This window comes from Thamnophis elegans, chromosome 15, assembly GCF_009769535.1.
Source record: "Thamnophis elegans isolate rThaEle1 chromosome 15, rThaEle1.pri, whole genome shotgun sequence".
In the NCBI taxonomy this organism is placed as follows: domain Eukaryota; kingdom Metazoa; phylum Chordata; class Lepidosauria; order Squamata; family Colubridae; genus Thamnophis; species Thamnophis elegans.
The window spans coordinates 44,530,614-44,551,478 of NC_045555.1; the positions used below are offsets into that span (position 1 = coordinate 44,530,614).

At 43.4% G+C, this 20,865-nt stretch overlaps 1 protein-coding gene and 1 long non-coding RNA gene across 4 annotated transcripts in view; one reads left to right on the forward strand and one right to left on the reverse strand.

Annotated features, from left to right (window-relative positions):
* PANK1 (pantothenate kinase 1) overlaps positions 1–585 on the reverse strand; it is a 46,287-nt gene extending 45,702 nt beyond the window's left edge. The window contains exon 1 of one of the 3 annotated variants that reach the window (XM_032231491.1): positions 188–579. In XM_032231491.1, the coding sequence (XP_032087382.1) occupies positions 188–407 (220 nt within the window). In that variant the 5' untranslated portion in view covers positions 408–579. Of the gene's footprint in view, positions 1–187 lie in introns of all 3 variants that reach the window. The other 2 variants (XM_032231493.1, XM_032231494.1) reach the window with 2 other exon arrangements.
* Positions 586–6,148: 5,563 nt separating this feature from the next.
* Positions 6,149–14,952, forward strand: LOC116518619. Its single transcript, XR_004256571.1, has 3 exons — positions 6,149–6,236; positions 6,551–6,628; positions 14,913–14,952. It is a non-coding gene; the product is annotated as an uncharacterized LOC116518619 (long non-coding RNA).
* Positions 14,953–20,865: the final 5,913 nt, after the last annotated feature.

Sequence of the window (20,865 nt, forward strand, 5' to 3'; positions counted from 1 at the left end):
CTTCCTCCCCAATGCGTTGCAATGCAAGGCGCCCCCTCCGACTCGGAACCCCCCGCTTGCAATGATGCTCCCCGGTGCATCCCCTTCGCTTTCCAAGGGTCCCATTTTGGGCCCCTTCCTCCCCAATGCGTTGCAATGCAAGGCGCGCCCCTCCGACTCGGAACCCCCCCTGCAAGCCTTGGCTTACGCGGCCTGTGCTTTCTGCCCGAATCCATCCTCCGGCGCGCCCGGCTTTTCTTCGTCGGCGAGTCGTGGCTGCTGGAGAGCAAATGCAGCGGGTGGGAAGCCTCGGCATAGCCGGCCGGAGGAGCGTGGAAGCCGTTGTGCAGCGGCAGCCCGTTGGGCAGCGAGCAGGTGGAGGCAGCAGCCGAAGAGACGCCGGCTTGGCCTCGCGGTCTCTCCCCCATGGCGCCGGCCAGAGCTGCAGCCGCCACCCCGAGGCCGCCGCCGCCGCCGCTCCGTCCTTTGTCTCGCCCTTCTTCTCCCCGGCGCGGAGCAGCGTCCCCAAGGCGCGCACCGGGCTGGCTCTCCCGGGACTCTGCTGCCTTCCCCGGGCAGAGCCAAGCGCAGGCGTCCTGCCCACCGCAGGAGGAGGAGGAGGAGGAGGAGGAAGGGACGCCGGGCGAAGGATTGCTGGGAAGGGAAGGCGGGAGCAGCGCCGCAAAGCGCTCGGCTCCTTCCCGAATTTGGGGCGGGAGCTGCCCCGTGTCGCCCCGGGGAGAATTGCCAGCGCCTCGTCCTGGAGAGGAAAGATAGTTAGACTTATCTACCGCTTCATAGGGCTTTCAGCCCTCTCTAAGCGGTTTACAGAGTCAGCATATCGCCCCCCAACAACAATCCGGGTCCTCATTTTACCCACCTCGGAAGGATGGAAGGCTGAGTCAACCCTGAGCCAGTGAGATTTGAACCGCTGAACTGCAGAGAGCAGTCAGCTGAAGTGGCCTGCAGTACTGCACTCTAACCACTGGCCACCTCGGCTCTAGATAGATGATAGATAGATAGATAGATAGATAGATAGATAGATAGATAGATAGATGATAGATAGATAGATAGATAGATAGATAGATAGATAGATAGATAGATAGATAATAGATAGATAGATGATAGATAGATAGATAGATAGATAGATAGATAAGATAGATAGATGATAGATAAATAATAGATAGATAGATAGATAGATAGATAAGATAGATAGATGATAGATAAATAATAGATAGATAGATAGATGATGGATGGATGGATGGATGGATGGATGGATGGATGGATGGATAGATAGATAGATAGATAGATAGATAGATAGCAGTAGCAATAGCAGTTAGACTTATATACCGCTTCATAGGGCTTTCAGCCCTCTCTAAGCGGTTTACAGAGTCAGCATATTGCCCCCAACAACAATCTGGGTCCTCATTTTACCCACCTCGGAAGGACGGAAGGCTGAGTCAACCCTGAGCTGGTAAGATTTGAACAGCCGAACTGCAGATAGCAGTCAGCTGAAGTGGCCTGCAGTACTGCACCCTAACCACTGCGCCACCTCGGCTCTCTATCTATCAATCTATCTACCACTCTATCTATCTACCTATCTACCTATCATCTATTTATCATCTATCTATCTATCTATCATCTATCTATCTATCACCTATCTATTGATCAATCTATCGATCTATCAATCTATGATCTATCTACGTATGTATCTCTACCTACCTACCTACATCTCTCTCTCTCTCTTTTTCTACCTATCATCTATCTAGCAATAGCAATAGTTAGACTTATATACCGCTTCATAGAGCTTTCAGCCCTCTCTAAGCGGTTTACAGAGTCAGCATATCGCCCCCAACAATCTGGGTCCTCATTTCACCCACCTCGGAAGGATGGAAGGCTGGGTCAACCCTGAGCCTAGTGGGATTTGAACAGCTGAACTGCAGTCAGCTGAAGTAGCCTGCAGTGCTGCATTTAACCACTGCGCCACCTCGGCTCCTAAGGAGAAGGAGCCGGGCTCTCTCGGGGAAGCCACCGAGCCAGAAAGCTTCGGGGAAGCCAGCCTGGTTAAAGCTCCGTGTCTTTGCCCGGTGGGAAGTTACCATTCCAGAAAAAATGAAATATCCTCGGAAAGATTGAAAAGGCGGAATGTTTCTCTGGATGTGAAAAGAAAGAAACGTGTTTTAAAAGACAGAATAGTTGCCTGTAGCTTCCTGCCCGTCCCCGCTTTGTCAATAGGCCATTGAGAAGGCCACTTTACATAATAAAGACTTCTCCACTGGAGCTGTAGGGGGAAGGGATATTCCTCAACTCTCCACATGGCATTTGAGAACTCATCTATGGGTTCAAAACAGCCTAGAGCAGTGTTTCTCAACCTTGGTGACTTTAAGTCCTGTGGACTTCAACTCCCAGAATTCCCCAGCCAGCTATGCTGGCTGGGGGATTCTGGGAGTTGAAGTCCACAGGACTTAAAAGTCTCCAAGGTTGAGAAACACTGGCCTAGAGAGTAGCCCCCTGCATGGCACCATGGGAGTCTGACAACCAATCAGAATACATTTCTTACACAGGAACAGGAAACAGAGAGGTGGGACTAAACAGGGTATAAAAGCCTAGCAAGCCCTCCTTCAGCCCTTCTCTTCTTCTCCACCAACATTGAAGCATGTGATCCCCTTTTCTGTTCAGGGCTCAAGCCACGTGGCCCCGTCCAACAATAAACCATCTTTCCAAGCAGCCTCCATGTCTCCAGTGTCCTTTTCCCCACTTGGAGCCGAACCCAGAAGGACATTTCCAGCCCAAAGGTCCTTTTTTTCCCCAGGGGACAACTGGACTTTCTTGGTCTTTTTCATTTGAAGATGTTTCCCTTCTCATCCGAGACAGGATTCCCCTTCATTCCTCACCATCCAGTCAGAGCTGAAGAAGCTTCTTGGATGAGAAGGGAAAGTCTTCGAATGAAAAACAAGAAAGTCCAGTTCCCTCCTGAAAAATGCAAGAAATATAAATCCTCCAAGTGCTTCAAGGACCCTCTGAAAGGATGCAAATGACCAGCTGTCTGCAAGGAATATAAATCCTTCCATTCCCCACCAATCCAGTCAGAGCTGAAGAAGCTTCTTGGATGAGAAGGGAAAGTCTTCGAATGAAAAACAAGAAAGTCCAGTTCCCTCCTGAAAAATGCAAGAAATATAAATCCTTCCAATCCCCACCATCCAGTCAGAGCTGAAGAAACTTTGGGACAACCATGACTTGGATGAGTGAGAATCTCTACAGACGTTTAGCTGTACACGTGACCTGACAAACGCCCGATAGACATATGCACGACGACAAAACTGCGATGTAAAAAAACGCACCCACAAATTGGCGACGTCAAAATCGCGCCGACAAAAACGCGATGACGACAAAATCCAAAAACTTTTAGGGTTAGGGCTATAACGTACGTATATGCACAACTTTGCCATCGCGCATTTGTCGGCGCGCTATTGTCGAAAATCAATTAGCAATTTTGACGTCGCGGTTTTCTCGTTGCGGTTTTGTCGTCGCGCGTATGTCTATCGCGCATTTGTCGGTGAACCAGCTGTACAATATGGGATGAACACGCTCGAATGAAGTGGGAGTAGGAATGGATTTCCAGAGGGAAAAAACTGCAGACTACAGAAACCAGAAGCACTAGTCAGGTGACCTTGAGGGTTCCACCACAAAACCGCGGTAGACTAAAGCGCGCTCAACGAAAGCGCGTACGTGACGTCATCACAGCGCGACGAAAATAGCACGCTGTGATCGGTAAACTTAAAATTAACGTGAAAACCTTACCCTAACCACCCCCCAAACCTAACCCTAAACCTAACCCTAAGCCTAACCCTTAACCTAACCCTTAACCTAACCCTAAACCTAACCCTATACCTAACCCTTAACCTAACGCTAAACCTAACCCTAACACTTAACCTAACCCTAACCCTAACCCTAACGCTTAACGTAACCCTAAACCTAACCCTTAACCTAACCCTAACCCTAAACCTAACCCTTACCTTTATGTGAATCGGCTTGCTTTAAAAGCGCTTTTTAAAGCGCCCCTTTTTCTCCGCGGTCGTATTTGTCGCGCTGATGATGACGTCACGTACGCGCTTTAATTGGGCGCGCTTTAGTGGACCGCGGTTTTGACGGGTCACAGACCTTCAGGACACAGATAAACCTCCAAGTGCTTCAAGGACCCTCTAAAAGGATGCAAATGACCAGCTGTCTGCAAGGAATATAAATCCTTCCATTCCCCACCATTCCAGTCAGAGCTGAAGAAGCTTCTTGGATGAGAAGGGAAAGTCTTCGAAGAAAAAAAACAAGAAAGTCTCGTTGCCTCCTGAAAAAGCAACTTTTTCCAATGCTTACCAACCTCTTTCTCCGTTTTCCACCTTTTTTTCAACCCCTTCCCTCTTCCTTCCTATAGTTTGCAAATGTTTCTCATTCACTCTCTCTAAAATGAAACACGGTTAGCAAACTTCGCTTGGACTGGTTTCTGTGCTAGGCATCCAGATACTCTTGATATTATCTCCTCTTACACGCCCTTCTTAAATTCCCATTCATTTAACTACTGTTCCATTCCTCTTGGCATACCCAGCTCTCGCTCCCATATGAAATGATGAAAGAAATGTCCTTCTGGGTTCGGCTCCAAGTGTGGAAAAAGACACTGGAGACATGGAGGATGCTTGGAAAGATGGTTTATTGTTGGACAGGGCCACATGGCTTGAGCCCTGAACAGAAAAGGTGATCACATGCTTCAATGTTGGTGGAGAAGAAGAGAAGGGAGGACTGAGATGCTGAAAGTCCCTGTTTTTATGCCCTCTCTGGCCTTTGATCTTGAGCTTGTATTCTGATTGGTTGTCAGACTCCCATGTGGCCATGCAGGGGCAACTCTCTAGGCTGCGTTTTGAATCCAGGTTGGGTTGAGTTCTCAGATGCCATGTGGTGAGTGAGTAAAGGGCCAACATTATCATGCCGTAATCCCATCCCCCCTGGACCTGAAGGGGAGAACTCTTTATTATGTAAAGGGACCGGCGTGGACATCTTAATGGCCCATTGACAAAGGGGAATGGGCAGTAAGCTGCAGGGAGCTACTCTGTCTTTTTAAAACATGTTTCTTCCTTTTCACCTCCAGAGAAATATAATATTCTGCCATTTCAATATTTCCTAGGATATTTCTTTTTTCTGGAGAGAGGGCTGGGTGATAACTTTCCACATAACAAAATAGACAGACACTCTCTTGTATGCAGTCATTTTTGCTTCTCTCTCTCTCTCTCTCTCTCTCTCTCTCTCTCTCTCTCTCTCTCTCTTTTTCTCCCAACAAATTATCTGATAACCATTCTCTGAGTGTTTACACTGCAATTTCTTAATCTATTTTCCCATGATTAGTCATTCTTTTTCTAGTAAGGTACAGAAGTCCATCTAATCCACTCTACCTGTAACCATTCTTTCCATTTTCTCTACAGGAGGAAGCGGGAGAACCACGTGCCTCATCTACATCAGGAATTTTTCGCCTTTTAACCCTTGCTTAGCTCTGCTCGAGTGATCATAAAGTCAGACTAGATGAGACACGTCGTTCTCCTGCCTCCTCCTGTAGAGGGCGCTTTTTTAGAGGCTTTTTTAAACAGTTAAGCAGAGTCATCCACGGTGACTCTGGGAGCAACTAGCTCAGCCTGACCTCAGCTCTTGCCTTTTTCCTTTTACATTTTTTTTTTATTTTCATGATGACAGTGGTGAGGCTCTGCCTCCCCTGCCCCCCCCCCCCGGGACTGCACGTCCCTGGTGGGTTAACCCTACTATCTCTTAAAGGTCATGTCCTGTCCTTAGAATTGGGGTGGGTGTTCTGACCCCCTTTCTTCGCTCGTTAACAGACGACAGTCAGACAGACTTAAAAGGAAATAACGTTATCAGTTCTGGTTCACGCTGGCGGCGAGCCCAAAATAAATATAGATAAAGTCTCTTGCAAACAAGGGTTACGCAGCAGAATGCAGAAACAAAACTCTTACAGCACCAGGTTTTCAAGAAGCAAAATCACTTATCCAAGTGTCTCACAAACCCCAACAGGAACGGAACTGAATTCTCCATAAACGAACGATGAACGACGAACGAACGATGAACGTTGACTTCTGCAACCAGGGCGTGGCACCATCAGTCCTTTTATCTCCAGAAGACGACGCTAACAAGCCCCAGCTGCATTGTTATTCCTGCATCCCGACTCAACTCACAGCAAACTTCTGCCGAGTCACAACAGGAGGGTATGTACATTCTTAATCCCGTCAAGATGGAGCTGTAGCTAAAGGTGTTTTGTTTATGAATAGATTACCCCAGTCTTTCTGAATGGATACAAAATCTGGATTCCTAAAAGTCAGCCTCTTCCAGCTTCATTGTTTGAAGCTGTTTTCCTACGGCAGGAAGACGGGGGCTGCTTTCTTCCCTTTAAATTTTTTCCTCTAATTCTCCTTTGGGGAAATATTCTAACCTGCCTCTTTTTTATTATGAAGAATAAAGAATATTTCAATATGGGGAGGAGGGGCTTCCTACAATACCAAAATATTACTTTTACTTACAGTGAAAAGTATGGAATTTGTTGGAAGAAAAATCGTGTCCGGTTCCAATCCAGAAGAAAGAAACTGGAAATAAAATTGAGGTAGGCTGCAGGAGAGAAAGTTTCTGTTTATTTGGTAGTCAGAAAGAAGTGACAGCAACATGATTCTGGGGTGGCTGACAAAACAGGATTGAGAGTAGGTGGGTTTTTATACATTATTTGAGGATTTGCGGTTGAGTTGCCTGCTTGTGTGCAAGAAAGTGTCTTTTAATATTTTAATGGCTGTTGCCAGATTCCTGTAGGGGGTCACGGCTGGCTCTACAGACAAAAGGGGAAATGGAAATCCTCAGTGTTTGTCTGAGCTAATCTTGTCAGCCTTGGCTTTTCTAAGTGCGTTGCTTATCTGAAGTCTCTTTGCTTCTGAATAGATTGCCCCACTCTTTCTGAATGAATACAAAATCTCTATTCCTCAAGAGGAGTCTGTTCAAGAAGCTTGAACAGACTCCTCTTTAGCAATAGAGACCCAAGAGAGCCGAGGTGGCGCAGTGGGTAGAGCGCAGTACTGCAGGCCACTTCAGCTGACTGCTATCAGCAGTTCAGCGGTTCAAATCTCACCGGCTCAGGGTTGACTCAGCCTTCCATCCTTCCAAGGTGGGTAAAATGAGGACCCAGACTGTGGGGGCGATATGCTGACTCTGTAAACCGCTTAGAGAGGGCTGAAAGCCCTATGAAGCGGTATATAAGTCTAACTCCTATTGCTATTGCTAACTCTGGGAGTTGAAGTCCACAAGTCTTAAAGTTGCCATGGTTGGAGACCACTGCTTTAGACCACGGTTTGTCATCATATGACGTATCGTGACTTTTTCCCTTCACTAAACTGGGGGTGGGCGTGTCCAGTGCGTGACGCAATCCAGCCCATGGGCCGCGGGTTTGATACCCCCGCTTTAGATAAACACTTTTCTTATTCTCTCAAACTATTATATTTTTATTTTTATTATCTAATAGTATATTTCATAGGAATTGGGATGATTAATATCCTGTGATCATTTTAGGTATTTTAGGGGCTTGTGATCGTGACCCGACAAATGCCCGCACAACAAAAGCGCGCTGACAAAACCGCGGCGAGAAAAGAGCGACGTCGAAATCGCGCCCACAACAGCGCGTCAACAAAACCGTGCCCACAAAAGCACAATTAGGGTTAAGGTAAGGGTTAGGGTTAGGTTCTGGGTTAGGTTTAGGGTTAGGTTTAGAGTTAGAGTTAGGGTTAGAGTTAGGGTTAGGGTTAGATTCAGGGTTAGGTTTAGGGCGTGACCCGTCAAAACCGCGCTCGACTAAACTGCGCTCGACTAAACCGCATCGCTGATGTCATCAACAGGGCGACAACAGCCAGCACGGAGAAAGAAGGGCGCTTTAAATAACGCTTTGAAAGCAAGCCGATTCAACTTAAGGTAAGGGTTAGGTTTAGGGTTAGGTTTAGGGTTAGGTTTAGGGTTAGGTTTAGGGTTAGGTTAAGGGTTAGGGTTAGGTTTAGGGTTAGGTTAAGGGTTAGGGTTAGGGTTAGGTTTAGGGTTAGGTTAAGGGTTAGGATTAGGTTTAGGGTTAGGTTAAGGGTTAGGTTAGGGTTAGGTTAAGGGTTAGGTTTTGGGTTAGGTTTCGGATTAGGTTTAGGGGGGTTAGGTTTAGGTTTAGGGGTTAATTTTAGGTTTAGGGTTTAGAGCGTGCTTCTGTCTCCGCGCTATTGTCGCCATTTTGATGACGTCAGCGACGCGGTTTAGTCGGGCGCAGTTCAGTCGAGCGCGGTTTTGTCGGTGAACCGGTTTAGGGTTAGGTTTAGGATTAGGGTTAGAGTTAGGGTTATTACGTTGTTTTCGCGTCGTTTGTTGAACGCACGCTTTTGTCGGCGCGCTGTTGTTGGTGCGCTGTCGTCGGCGCGATTTCGACGTCGCTCTTTTCTCGCCGCGGTTTTGTCGGCGCGCTTTTGTCGTGCGCGCATTTGTCGGTGAACCCTTGTGATCATTAAGGTTGGGTTCCTCTCCCCACTGTACATTTTACTTTAATCCTTCTTTTGATTGTATTGATTCCTATGTTAATTTGACCACTTTAGGAATAAGGCAATGAATGTAAGCCTGTTTTAGTAAATATAAAATCCACTGAGGATTTTTTTTTTACATAGAGCTTTGGATATCAGTTGTAGAAGGCCCATGCAAATCATTATTGTTGTCCCTCTCTCCAAATTTATATTTGCGTTTCCTATTTATTTTGGTCTCCTGCTACAGATAATACACACTGTGCAATGAAGCAGTACACTTTTGCATCAGTGGTTTTGTTTCCTCTGGGGCCATAATATACACACAATTTGCTGCAAAGCCTTTTCAGGAAATCAGTTCCAGTACAAGTTTTTACTAGTTCTTTTTTTTTGATGCATTATTACCGCCTGCTGCCAATTACCTCCACCAGACCGATTAGATCGCACAGACTAGGCCTCCTCCGAATTCCATCCGCCAGCCAGTGTCGACTGGCGACTACCCGGAGGAGAGCCTTCTCTGTGGCTGCTCCGACCCTCTGGAACGAACTCTCCGTGGAGATTCGAACCCTCACCACCCTCCAGGCCTTCCGCAAAGCCCTTAAAACCTGGCTGTTCCGACAGGCCTGGGGCTAAAAAATCATTGCCCCTATCTCGAATGGTATGATTGTTGCGCTTTTAATGATGTATTGTTTTGTGTTGTTGTCAACGGTCTGTATCCCCCCTTCCCTTGCTTGAGTTGTGAGCCGCCCTGAGTCCCTTCAGGGAAAAAGGCAGCATACAAATGAAATAAAACTCTAAAACTCTAAACTCTTTATTAAACTGCAAACACTCAAATCCACAAATAAGACTTTCCACTTGGCAAATGTTTGGGGTGTTTCCAACAGGTTTTGTTGTTGCTATTTTCCGCGTGAAAATAAGGCAGTTAAAACATTTCACAACTTACACATATGGTGTCGCTTCCAGATATGTCAAAACTGGCATAGCAATGAATAGAGAATGTCACGGAATTTTGAATAGGAGGGAACCTGCGTTATGTAGAGAGAAGGTTTGGTGAGAAGTTGAAACGCGATGAAAACATTGCAGATTTCTGTATGAGTGAAAATACCGGTGCACTGGGGACATCTTTATGTATAATCACCGTATACAATAATTACCTGGTGCATTTCAAATAATTATCAAGTTATTACAAACTTAGGACTTGATGGTGAACCTATGGCACGCGTGCCAGAAGTGGCACACAGAGCCATCTCTCCTGGCAAGCCAGTGGTCACCCATTGTTCTTTTGGATTCTGGCAGGCGCATGCTAAAGTTCCCAGGTTTGAAAAACACTGGTCTAGATTCTAGACCCTTGATTGCCCTTTGCATTTCTTTCCGGAGCGTGAAACATGATGCTCGTGATGATCATGTTATTGTGTAGGGCAAGGATCCCAAAGAAAAGATGGCTGCAGGCTTGACAATGGAAAAGGCAAAAGAAATCAATTTTCTAACAAGAAGCTGTTTGCTCTTTGTGATTAATTCCAAAATCATATTGAAAAAGTGATCTGGATCCTTAGTCCATTTGTAACACGCACAGTGAGTTTTATCACGTACACACACACACACACACAAAATGTGTGTGTATGTATGTATGTATATATGCATACATACATGTATGTGTATGTATATGTGTGTGTGTATATATATATATATATATAGATAGATAGATAGATAGATAGATAGATAGATAGATAGATAGATAGATAGATTTTTATGCTGATAACGGATAAGAGCCTGTGACCTAATGGCTAAGAAGTCTCCCTAGTATGTAATATAGCCCAGGTTCGAATCCCAGTAAGGGTATGGCTAGCTGATGAGAGCTAAATAGCTTGAAATAGATCTATACTAGTCTCCCTTTATTTATTTATCAGCACAAATAAAAACACACACACACACACATATATATATCTGTTTATGTGTGTGTCTTTGTGTGTTTGTTACATCAAAGCATCTTTATTTATTTATTTATCAGCACAAATGCAACATATATATATATATATATATATATATATATATATGTGTGTGTGTGTGTGTGTGTGTGTGTGTGTGTGTGTGTGTTTATTTGTGCTGATAAATAAATAAAGGGAGACTAGTATAGATCTATTTCAAGCTATTTAGCTCTCATCAGCTAGCCACACCCTTACTGGGATTTGAACCTGGGCTATATGGCATACTAGGCACATTAGGCAGAGATCTTAGCCATTAGGCCACAGGCTCTTATCCGTTATCAGTGAAGCCAGGGTGAAAGGTATCTATCAGATTTTTACAACCCCTGGTAAGCCCCAATTATGGGAGGAAGCTAACTGCTTCCATCATCTGTCAATCGGCTCGTCACAAGAGTCCATCACGACAGAAACCCAACATTTTTACTGTTGCCTTTGTATATTTGTGTTTTTTTATTTGTGCTGATTTATTTATTTATCAGCACAATAAAAAAACATTATATATATATATATATATATATATATATATATATATATATATATATATATATATATATATATTTATTTATTTATTTATTTATTTATTATTTATCAGCATAAATATAACAAATGTAACAAAAAAGGCAACAGTAAAAAATATTGGGTTTCTGTCTGGATGGTCTCTTGTGACGAGCCTAATGACAGAGAGTGGAAGTGTGACCTTCCTCCCATACTTGGGCATACCAGGGGTTGTGACTTTAAAGTACATACATACATACATACATACATACATACATACATACATATATATATATTTATATATATATATAGTGTGTGTGTGTGTGTATGTACAGTGTAATACAGTCTATGCGTGTACAATTTTTAAAAAGGAAGATAAAAACTAATACAAACTGATGTAAGATAAATAAACAAATGAAAGAAAGCTGAAGGTTTAAGAAAAGGAAAGACAAAGAAAACAAAATGTATAAAGAAGTAGCAATCCATCTTCTTTACAGCAGTACTGTGTAAAATTATAAATTTATCTCTTCCTCTATGGCCAGGACATAATTCTTCTTCATATAATTCGTCTTATCAAATTATGAGGACCATAAATCATGAGAGCAGTTTTTTTGCTTGTTTCATGCAAAACTCCCGCAAGGGATTCCCCGTTGGAGATAAAGATAGATATTATCTTTTCCTCTAATGAAATAAAGCAAATTAACAATCTCAGCTGGGAGGCAGAACGAGTTGCAGAGGGATGTGGCTGTCGGTGGTTTTCTTATTCACAGTTGCTGGAAGGATTTGAAGTACGCAAAAGTGTTTATGGTTTTGAGCATTACATCAGTATATGATGACTGCGACAGTGGTGATTCCTACCGGTTTGGACCGGTTCAGCCGGTAGTAGCTTGGCAGCCTGGGTCGCTGGAACCGGCAGTGACCCAGGCCTGCCATGCCCCTGAACCGGTTCTCCCGACAGCACCATAGGTGCCGCATCTTGGTTTTTTTTTGCTTCTGCACATGCGCAGAGCAATTTTACTTGTAACTGCGCACGCGCGCGCAATGTACGTCAAGTGCGTCTGCACGGCGCGCCCTTCAGCAAACCGGCAGTAGTCTGTGCCGGAACCCACCACTGGACTGCAACAAGATTGTTGCATGCACAAAGATGGAAAGATTCAGCACTACCGTCATGAAAATACTGTTGAAAGAAATGTCCTTCTGGGTTCAGCTCCAAGTGGGGAAAAAGACACTGGAGACATGGAGGCTGCTTGGAAAGATGGTTTATTGTTGGACGGGGCCACATGGCTTGAGCCCTGAACAGAAAAGGGGATCACATGCTTCAATGTTGGTGGAGAAGAAGAGAAGGGCTGAGGGAGGGGCTTGCTAGGCTTCTTATAACCTGTTCAGTCCCACCTCTCTGCTTCCTGTTCCTGTGTAAGAAATGTATTCTGATTGGTTGTCAGACTCCCATGGTGCCATGCAGGGGGCTACTCTCTAGGCTGTTTTGAATCCATAGATGAGTTATCAGATGCCATGTGGAGAGTTGAGGAATATCCCTTCGCCCTACAGCTGCAGTGGAGAAGTCTTTATTATGTAAAGTGGGCTAGCCTGGCCTTCTCAATGGCCTATTGGCAAAGTGTGGATGGGCAGGAAGCTACAGGCAACTATTCTGTCTTTTAAAGCATGTTTCTTTCTTTTCACCTGCAGAGAAATATTCTGCCTTTTTCAATATTTCCTAGGATATTTCATTTTTCTGGGAGAGGGCTGGGTGATAACTTCCCACAATACGATTGGAGAAAATGATGGGATTTGCCTTTACAGCTTTCCAAGATCAAAATGTCCTTCAACTTTTCTGCTGCTTATTTCAAATTCTTAAGATTGTGATTAAAATTTTCCTCCATTCAGGTTGGAAATCCCAACAGTGGATTTTTTTCAAGAGGCAACTGGAAGTTCTAGTTTTTCTTTGATTTCTTTTTGCTGCTGTGCAAGCAGCTTCTTCTGGATGGTGGGGAAAGAAAGGACAGCTGGTCATTTCCATTCTGTTAGCAAGCCATTATAAGGCCACCTGGAGGTTTATCTGTGTCATCATCAGGGCCACATGACTGGTGCAAATTGGTGGGGAGCCTTCTTGGAAATGTTGAAAGGGTTGGAAATGTTGAAAGAACTGGAGATAGATGATGTCATATCCTTCCCCCTCTGTTGAGAGAGAGCTTCTTGGATGAGAAGCAAAAAAGAAGAATCAGAAAGTCCTGTTGCCTCTTGAAAAATGCGCCTTTGGGACATCCATGACCTGGATGCCTCAGAAACTCCATAGACAGGGAAGGAAGGAAGGAAGGAAGGAAGGAAGGAGAGAAGGAGGGAAGGGGAAGGAGGGAGGGAAGGAGGGAGGGAAGCAAGGAGGGAAGGAAGGAGGGAAGGAAGGAGAGAAGGAGAGATGAAAGGAGGGAAGGAAGGAGGGAATGTAGGAGAGAAGGAAGGGGGAAGGAAGGAGGAAAGGAAGGAGGAAAGGAGAGAAGAAAGGAGGGAAGGAGGGAAGGAGGGAGGGAAGCAAGGAGGGAAGGAAGGAGGGAAGGAAGGAGAGAAGAAGAAAAGAAAGGAGGGAAGGAAGGAGGGAATGTAGGAGAGAAGGAAGGGGGAAGGAAGGAGGAAAGGAAGGGGGAAAGGAAGGAGAGAAGGAGAGAAGAAAGGAGGGAAGGAAGGAAGGAGGGAAGGAGAGAAGGAGGGAAGGGGAAGGAGGAGGGAAAGGAATGAGGGTAGAGAGAAGAAAGGAGGGAAGGAAGGAAGGAAGGAGGGAAGGAGGGGAGGGAAGGAAGGAGGGAAGAAGGAGAGAAGAAGAAAAGAAAGGAGGGAATGTAAGGAGAGAAGGAAGGAGGAAGGAGGAAAGGAAGGGGGAAAGGAAGGAGAGAAGGAGAGAAGAAAGGAGGGAAGGAAGGAAGGAAGGAGGGAAGGAGAGAAGGAGGGAAGGGGGAAGGAGGGAGGAAAGAAAGGAGGGTAGGAAGGAGAGCAAGAGAGAAGAAACGAGGGAAGGAAAGAGGGAGGGAAGAAGAAGTAGGACCGTTGTAAGATAAGATGGATCTATGGGATGGTAAGAAAGCAATCTTCAAGTATATTGTCAACTGTAGGGAAAAAAATTGTTATAAATACATATTATTAATAACAGTTATGAGATCATATAATTGTGAATGTATATATGAAATTGGTAAAATAAAATAAAAATAAAAAAGAAACTCCATAGACATTCAGGACTGAAGGCAAGTTCTCCTGGTGCTTTCAAACTTCCCATTTCAAAAGTCTTCAATAGCTTGATAATAGTTAATAAGCAATTATCCAAAAGTGATTAGAAAGTCAGGCTAGCAGATTTAGTGTCCTTTTGAAAGTCAGGGACCTTGTTGAAGCAAAATTGCTATTGCTGTTCTGCAGTGTCCTCATTTTACGGAGTTTAAAAAGTTCTGTAGGAAGTTGAAACCCACCCACCCCCTGCTAGAAAAATGAAATATCCTGGGAAATATTAAGAAGGCAAAATATTATATTTCCCTGGATCAGAAATGGAGAAACATGTTTTTAGGCAGGAAACAGACTCACTCTTAATAGCCCCCAACTTTGTCAATGGGCCATTAAAATGCCTGAGCCAGTCTATTCTACATAACAATGATCTCCCCCCCCCCTCTTCAGCTCCATGGTGATGGAATTATGGCATGATAGTATTAGCCCTTTACCAACTCACCGCAGGACACCTAGGAACACAACCAAACTTGGTGTCAGGCCTGCATTTATATTCCTTTTAGGATTTTGGCCTGTCACACTTTCTCTTATTTCATTATGCTGTTTCTTTGGTATAGTCGATGGGAGGGGGGAATAGACAGGAGTGAGATTATGGAATGTATTGATTTTCATTCTTTACTAGAAGCCAAGGTCATCCTTTGTCTCCGCACTTTTCACACCTGATCGGAAGCAGCTGGGTGGAGACGCCAGGGTGGAAGAAGAAGATTGGACCATGTGATGGACTGTGGGTGGTGGGGACAAGATCATGAACTTTTAACTGGGTGGGATTCTGATGTAACTTCCAGAGTTGGAATCCCACAGCATGATGCCAACATGCCTTGTCTTATTAAAAAATTTACTTCTTCAAAATCGTGGTGCGTCTTATATTCCAGAATGTACGGTATACCCTTAACAAAAATATTTCTGGCCTATAAACTATGTGCAGCTTTAACGTGTTTTCTAACCATGTATGTGTTTTTGTCCAATATTTCTTTGCTTTCACACATGTCCACCGCATGTGTGATAATATGTGCCCATTGTCTGATTACATTTCCAGCCTTCGGTGGACATTCTGAGAAATGTTTTGCCACATTCTTTTTTTTCTTTTTCTAAATTAACATGCCCAAATAGCATGATACATATTGACTAAATAACCTACCAGTGGAGTCCCAGCAAGGTAACACACTGCATTTATGTTTGCAGTCCTTGATGTTCAGCAGAAAGGAGGCTGTTATTCTGCGTCACAACTTGTTTGATTTTTCTCCTGCCAGTTGTTGGAGAGTTCACAGGGCATTGCTTACGAGGAAACCTAAAGCAATTAAAACCTCCACTTCTATCAGTCATTGTCCCATGTTGCATCAATCCATTTCTTACAACAATGCCTACAGTAGCACCTTGCCACATTATCACCTGCCTTCCTGCCCTGATGTACAAGATGTGGGTAAACACCCAAGAAACGATTGGCACGTAAATCCAGCTTGTTCTTCATTGCCAATCTGTGACGTAAGCACAGCTGCTCAGCAAGAACGGCTTAGCAGAGGAACTTGCCCAACTGAAGGAGGAATTCTTTTTTTTTCTTCTTATTATTATTTTTATTTTTTTATCTGTAAATGTGTTTTTATTTTCCATTTTCATTTTCGTACGGTCACATATATACTGTGCATAACCGGGGCCATATAACATTAAACAATAAACACAGCCATTCCTCTTGTCAACAAAACCCCCCAAAATAGAAACCCAATGTACCTCTTCGACCCTCCATACACCCTTTCTTTCGCCCCCCTCCAACTTTCCATCTTTCCTCCATCATTCCCCTCTACCCTACTTCCCCTCCCCCTCTACCACTCCTCTCTCCCGGTACACTCCCTCGCTTCCTTCTCACCCTCCCTCCAATCCTCTCTCCCACCCTCTCTCCCCCTCTTTCTTCTATCCCTCTACTCCTCCCTTCGGTGTATTTCTTCTATCTATTAATATATTCAGCTTGAGGTTCCACTAGTGGACCCGGAAAGCAGGCCACACCTACAGAAGAGGTTCCAAATTTTTTTGAAACCCACCACTGGTCCTTGGATATGATTGTTCTACACTATCATGCTCCTATTTATAAAACTCAGTGCCTCTGTGGAAGGCAAGGATGACTACTGCGTTTGTGGTGCAATCAGAACATTGCGTGTGTTGAAGTTGTTTTAACGCAAACCAAAGATGCCTTTTAAAAAAGAAGTTTACATCATATTCTTATGCCTGCCAGTGCTGTGTGTGAGGTCATTTAAGGTGTTTCTGACAAGTGTCGTCGGCATCTTCATATCTGGTCACATGGGTGGCAAGCCACTCCCATCCGGTCACATGGGTGGCAAGCCACTCCCACAAAGGAGGCCACACCCACAGAGTAGGTTCGAACAATTTTTGAAACCCACCACTGTTCTAACCATAGTCTATCTATAATGGCAGACTCTTTTAAAATTAACGTCTGGGTCCGCTGTTCATAAATATCCTTAAATACATCTGGTATTGAAGGATTTTGCTCCATTCTTTATTAATAAAGTCAATTTCTCCTTTAATTCTCATCTTTAGTTCCTTCAGGTTTCCTCTTATCCTAAGTCTTATCCTTTTTTTTAAATCATACAAAAGAACAGCATTTTCCCATGGGAAGGATTCTTACAATTAACTTCAAAATCTTGTTTCCAATCATCTGGGTCATTTGCAATTTTCTAATCAGTTCTAATCAGTCTTTTGCTGTTTATTTAAAAAAAGTAATTCCTCAAACTTGCATTTAAAACTTGGTTCATTACAAATTGAAGGAGACTCATTCAGTGCCGTAAAACCTGTCATTGAGAAAGTTCCTAATAGCTGTCAAGCAGCTCTTTAGGATTTCTAGTTCGCCACGAATCCTTACCATAACTCCGATACTTTGGTGAATTATTCCTACTGTACTGAACTGAACAGCAAACTTTATGGCCAAGTTTCCATATTGTTCAAAAAACATAGTTTGCATAACTATGCAAACTTTAAATAAGGACAAAACTGTCTGAATTCACATAGCGTGCCAAGCTATAAAGCGTTGAGCAAAACCTCAATAAACCATTGTAAGACTTAGAATAATGTTTGAACCCAGCCCATGTTGTATGGTGATCTTAATCTGATATTCTCCAGATATTCTGGATGATCACCACTTCCAGCCAGGTTGAATAAAATTAGGGAGACAATGGAAACTTTAATCCAAGAATGGGAATGTTACAAGGACAAGAAAAAAAATCCAGTACAGGATTCCTGGATACAGAATACTTGCTCTTCTGTATTATCATTGTTTTTTTAAAGAATTGATCTGCAGGAGGTTGCAGGAGGTTGCTCTAATCATTTAAAAGCGTTGTCTCTGCCAATTGCATTGCTTCATTTCTCATTCTCATTCTAGTAGCTGTGTAACGTTCCACAAAATCTTGCAAGTTTATACACATTTATCTACAAGCAAACTTTCCTAATTTCATGGCACTGACATCTGAGAAGAGATTGACAAACTTAATTGCCTCAGGAGTTTTAACCAAACCCTATTGAGAAAGTCTGCAATATGCACCAGGCAATTAATGGCATGTTCTTTGTTTATCCTTCTGCATCTTCTTCCACTAAGATTTGGACAGGCAAATAATACTGTACAATCCTTGAGTGCAAAGCAGGGTTTTCCTCTTCTCCGTTCAATGCTGAGATTTTTGCTGGCTATGTTCAAAGTTGTTCTGGATGCCTTACAGCCATTCTTTGATGAGGCAAAACTAAAATTGTAAACAGGTTCAACTGGAAGAGCTTTGCTGTTGAGCCCCAAGTAGCTTGCAATATCTGCATTATTTCCAACATAATAATTAACTAATAGCTAGGACAACCCTTTGTTTTGATGTGTAGCTGTTAATTAAACTCACTAAGTCTGTTAATACCAATAATAAAATTTGGCCAGGCCTATAAACTTTGCGGCAACATAACAATTACTGAAGTTATTTCTAGCTGCTACTATGGTTCTTATCGAAGTAATCTACTATTCCCATAAGTCTTCTGATGATGATGATGATGATAATAATAATAATAATAACAACAACAACAACAACAGACTGACAGGCACTTGGCCTACAACACACTGGACATAACAATAGTTGAAAAGAAAAAAGTTTGGTTCATTGACATTGCAATACTTGGTGATGTGTGAATTGAAGATAAGAAGCAAGAAAAAAAATCACAAAGTACCGGGACTTGCAAATTGAAGTTGAGCGACTATGGAAAAAGAAATTGTGTGTTGTCCCGATTGTAATTGGAGCCCTGGAGCAATACCTAAAGGGCTACCTCGCTATTTGGAACAGAAGCACGATTTAAGTTAAGGTAAGGATTAGGGTCAGGGTTAAGTTTAGGGTTAGGGTTAGGGTTAGAGTGCGCTTCTGTCGGCGTGCTGTTGTCGGCGCGCTTCAGCGCTCATTCGTTGGTGCGGTTTAGAACTCGCAGTTCTGTCACCACGGTTTCGTCGGGCGCTCTTTTGCCGGTCCCCTTTTGTCGGTGAACCTTAACGTCCTACTAACAAAATGAGTAGAACCACCAGCATTGAAAATTTCAGGAGGAGTTGTGAATGTATCTCCCATAATCCTTGTCAAAAATTGGATATATGGCCTGGAGAAAGAGAAAGACAAAAGGACATGTTCAAAAACATAACTTTTTATAAATAATGCATTCAGAACAAGTGGGAGTAAAGTAAAAAAAGAATGAGAGAACTGGCAGAAATTGTCTAGAGAGCCTTTCCCCCCCATCAAATCAACAAGGAGGATTTTTGCATATCTCAGCAGTCTTGGTCCTAATTTGTGAGCCCCAAGGATGCCAACTTTCAACAGCTGTCTTAGTAAAATGCAGGAAAACAGCCATCAACACCTGTCAGCTTTAGAGTCACTTAATTTTGTTAATTAATTCCTTGAGAGAATGAGTCAGCCAGGCAGAAGCGAGTCATCACTTCTATTTTTGTACTGTGATGGAGATGGCCTATATATTCCTCATGACTTTTAAAGCCCGGCTGCTTATTGATGCTGGGACACATTTTAATAGAGATCTGGCAATAGGATTCAAGTACAATACACTAAAGTCAGCAAAGCATCTACTTCTGATTTGTGTTATGCACATTTGCTCTCTGTTTATTGAAATTGTTGGGGGAAATATCCCTCTGGTCCAGTTCCAAGCCAAGAAAAAGACACTGGAGACAAAATTTATTTATTTTTTATTTCTTTATTTCATTTTGTTTATCAACAAGTACAACAAGTACCGAGGTACACCCACATCACACCTATCCTCCGCGAGCTACACTGGCTTCACATTGGTCTCCGGACGCAATTCAAGGTGCTGGTTATCACCTTTAAAGCCCTACATGGCTTAGGACCTGGATATCTGCGAGACCGTCTTCTGCCATATACGTCCCAATGACCGATAAGATCGCACAGGGTGGGCCTTCTCTGGGTGCCGTCAGCCAGACAATGTCGGCTGGCGGCTCCCTGGGGGAGGGCCTTCTCTGTAGCTGCTTCGACCCTATGAAATGAACTACCCCAGAGATCCGGACCCTACCCACTCTCATGGCCTTCCGAAAGGCTCTTAAGACCTGGCTATTCCGGCAGGGAATTTGCTTATGAATAGAGCTAGCTATCTCTTAAGTGCTGACATCTGCTGTGGGCTATTAAGAAAGGTGGGGCCTATTAATAGTGGCTCCACTTCAGTGGTGGGTTTCAAAAATTGTTCGACCGGATATGAAGATGCCGATGACACTTGTCAGAACCACCTTAAATTACCCCACACACAGCACTGGCATGCATAAGAATATGATGTAAACTTGTTTTTTAAAAGGCATCTTTGGTTTGCGTTAAAACAACTTCAACACACGCAATGTTCTGATTGCACCACAAACGCAGTAGTCATCCTTACCTTTCCCAGAGGCACTGAGTTTTATACATATGAGCATGATAGTGTAGAATAATCGTATCCAAGGACCAGTGGTGGGTTTCAAAAATTTTTGGAACCTCTTCTGTAGGTGTGGCCTGCTTTCCGGGTCCACTGGTGGATCCTCTTCTAACTGGTTCGGTAGATTTGACAAACCGGTTCTACCGAATAGGTGCGAACTGGTAGGAACCCACCGCTGCTCCATTTCCTGCCTCTAAAAAAAAAAACCATGTTTCCAGGGAAATACAGTATTTTTTTTTTAAATACTTCTCAAAATATTTCTTTCTTCTAGGAGAGGGGTGGGAGCTAACTTTCTACAACATGTTTAGTTGAGCCTTTGCCTTCCATGTGTATGTATACACATACATACATACATACATACATACATACATACATACTTACTTACTTACTTAAAGTCACAACCCCTGGTATGCCCAAGTATGGGAGGAAGGTCACACTTCCACTCTCTGTCATTAGGCTCGTCACAAGAGTCCATCCAGACAGAAACCCAATATTTTTTACTGTTGCCTTTTTTGTTACATTTGTTATATTTATGCTGATAAATAAATAAATAAATATATATATATATATATATATATATATATATATATATATGTTATATTTTTATGCTGATATATAACATATATATATGTTAT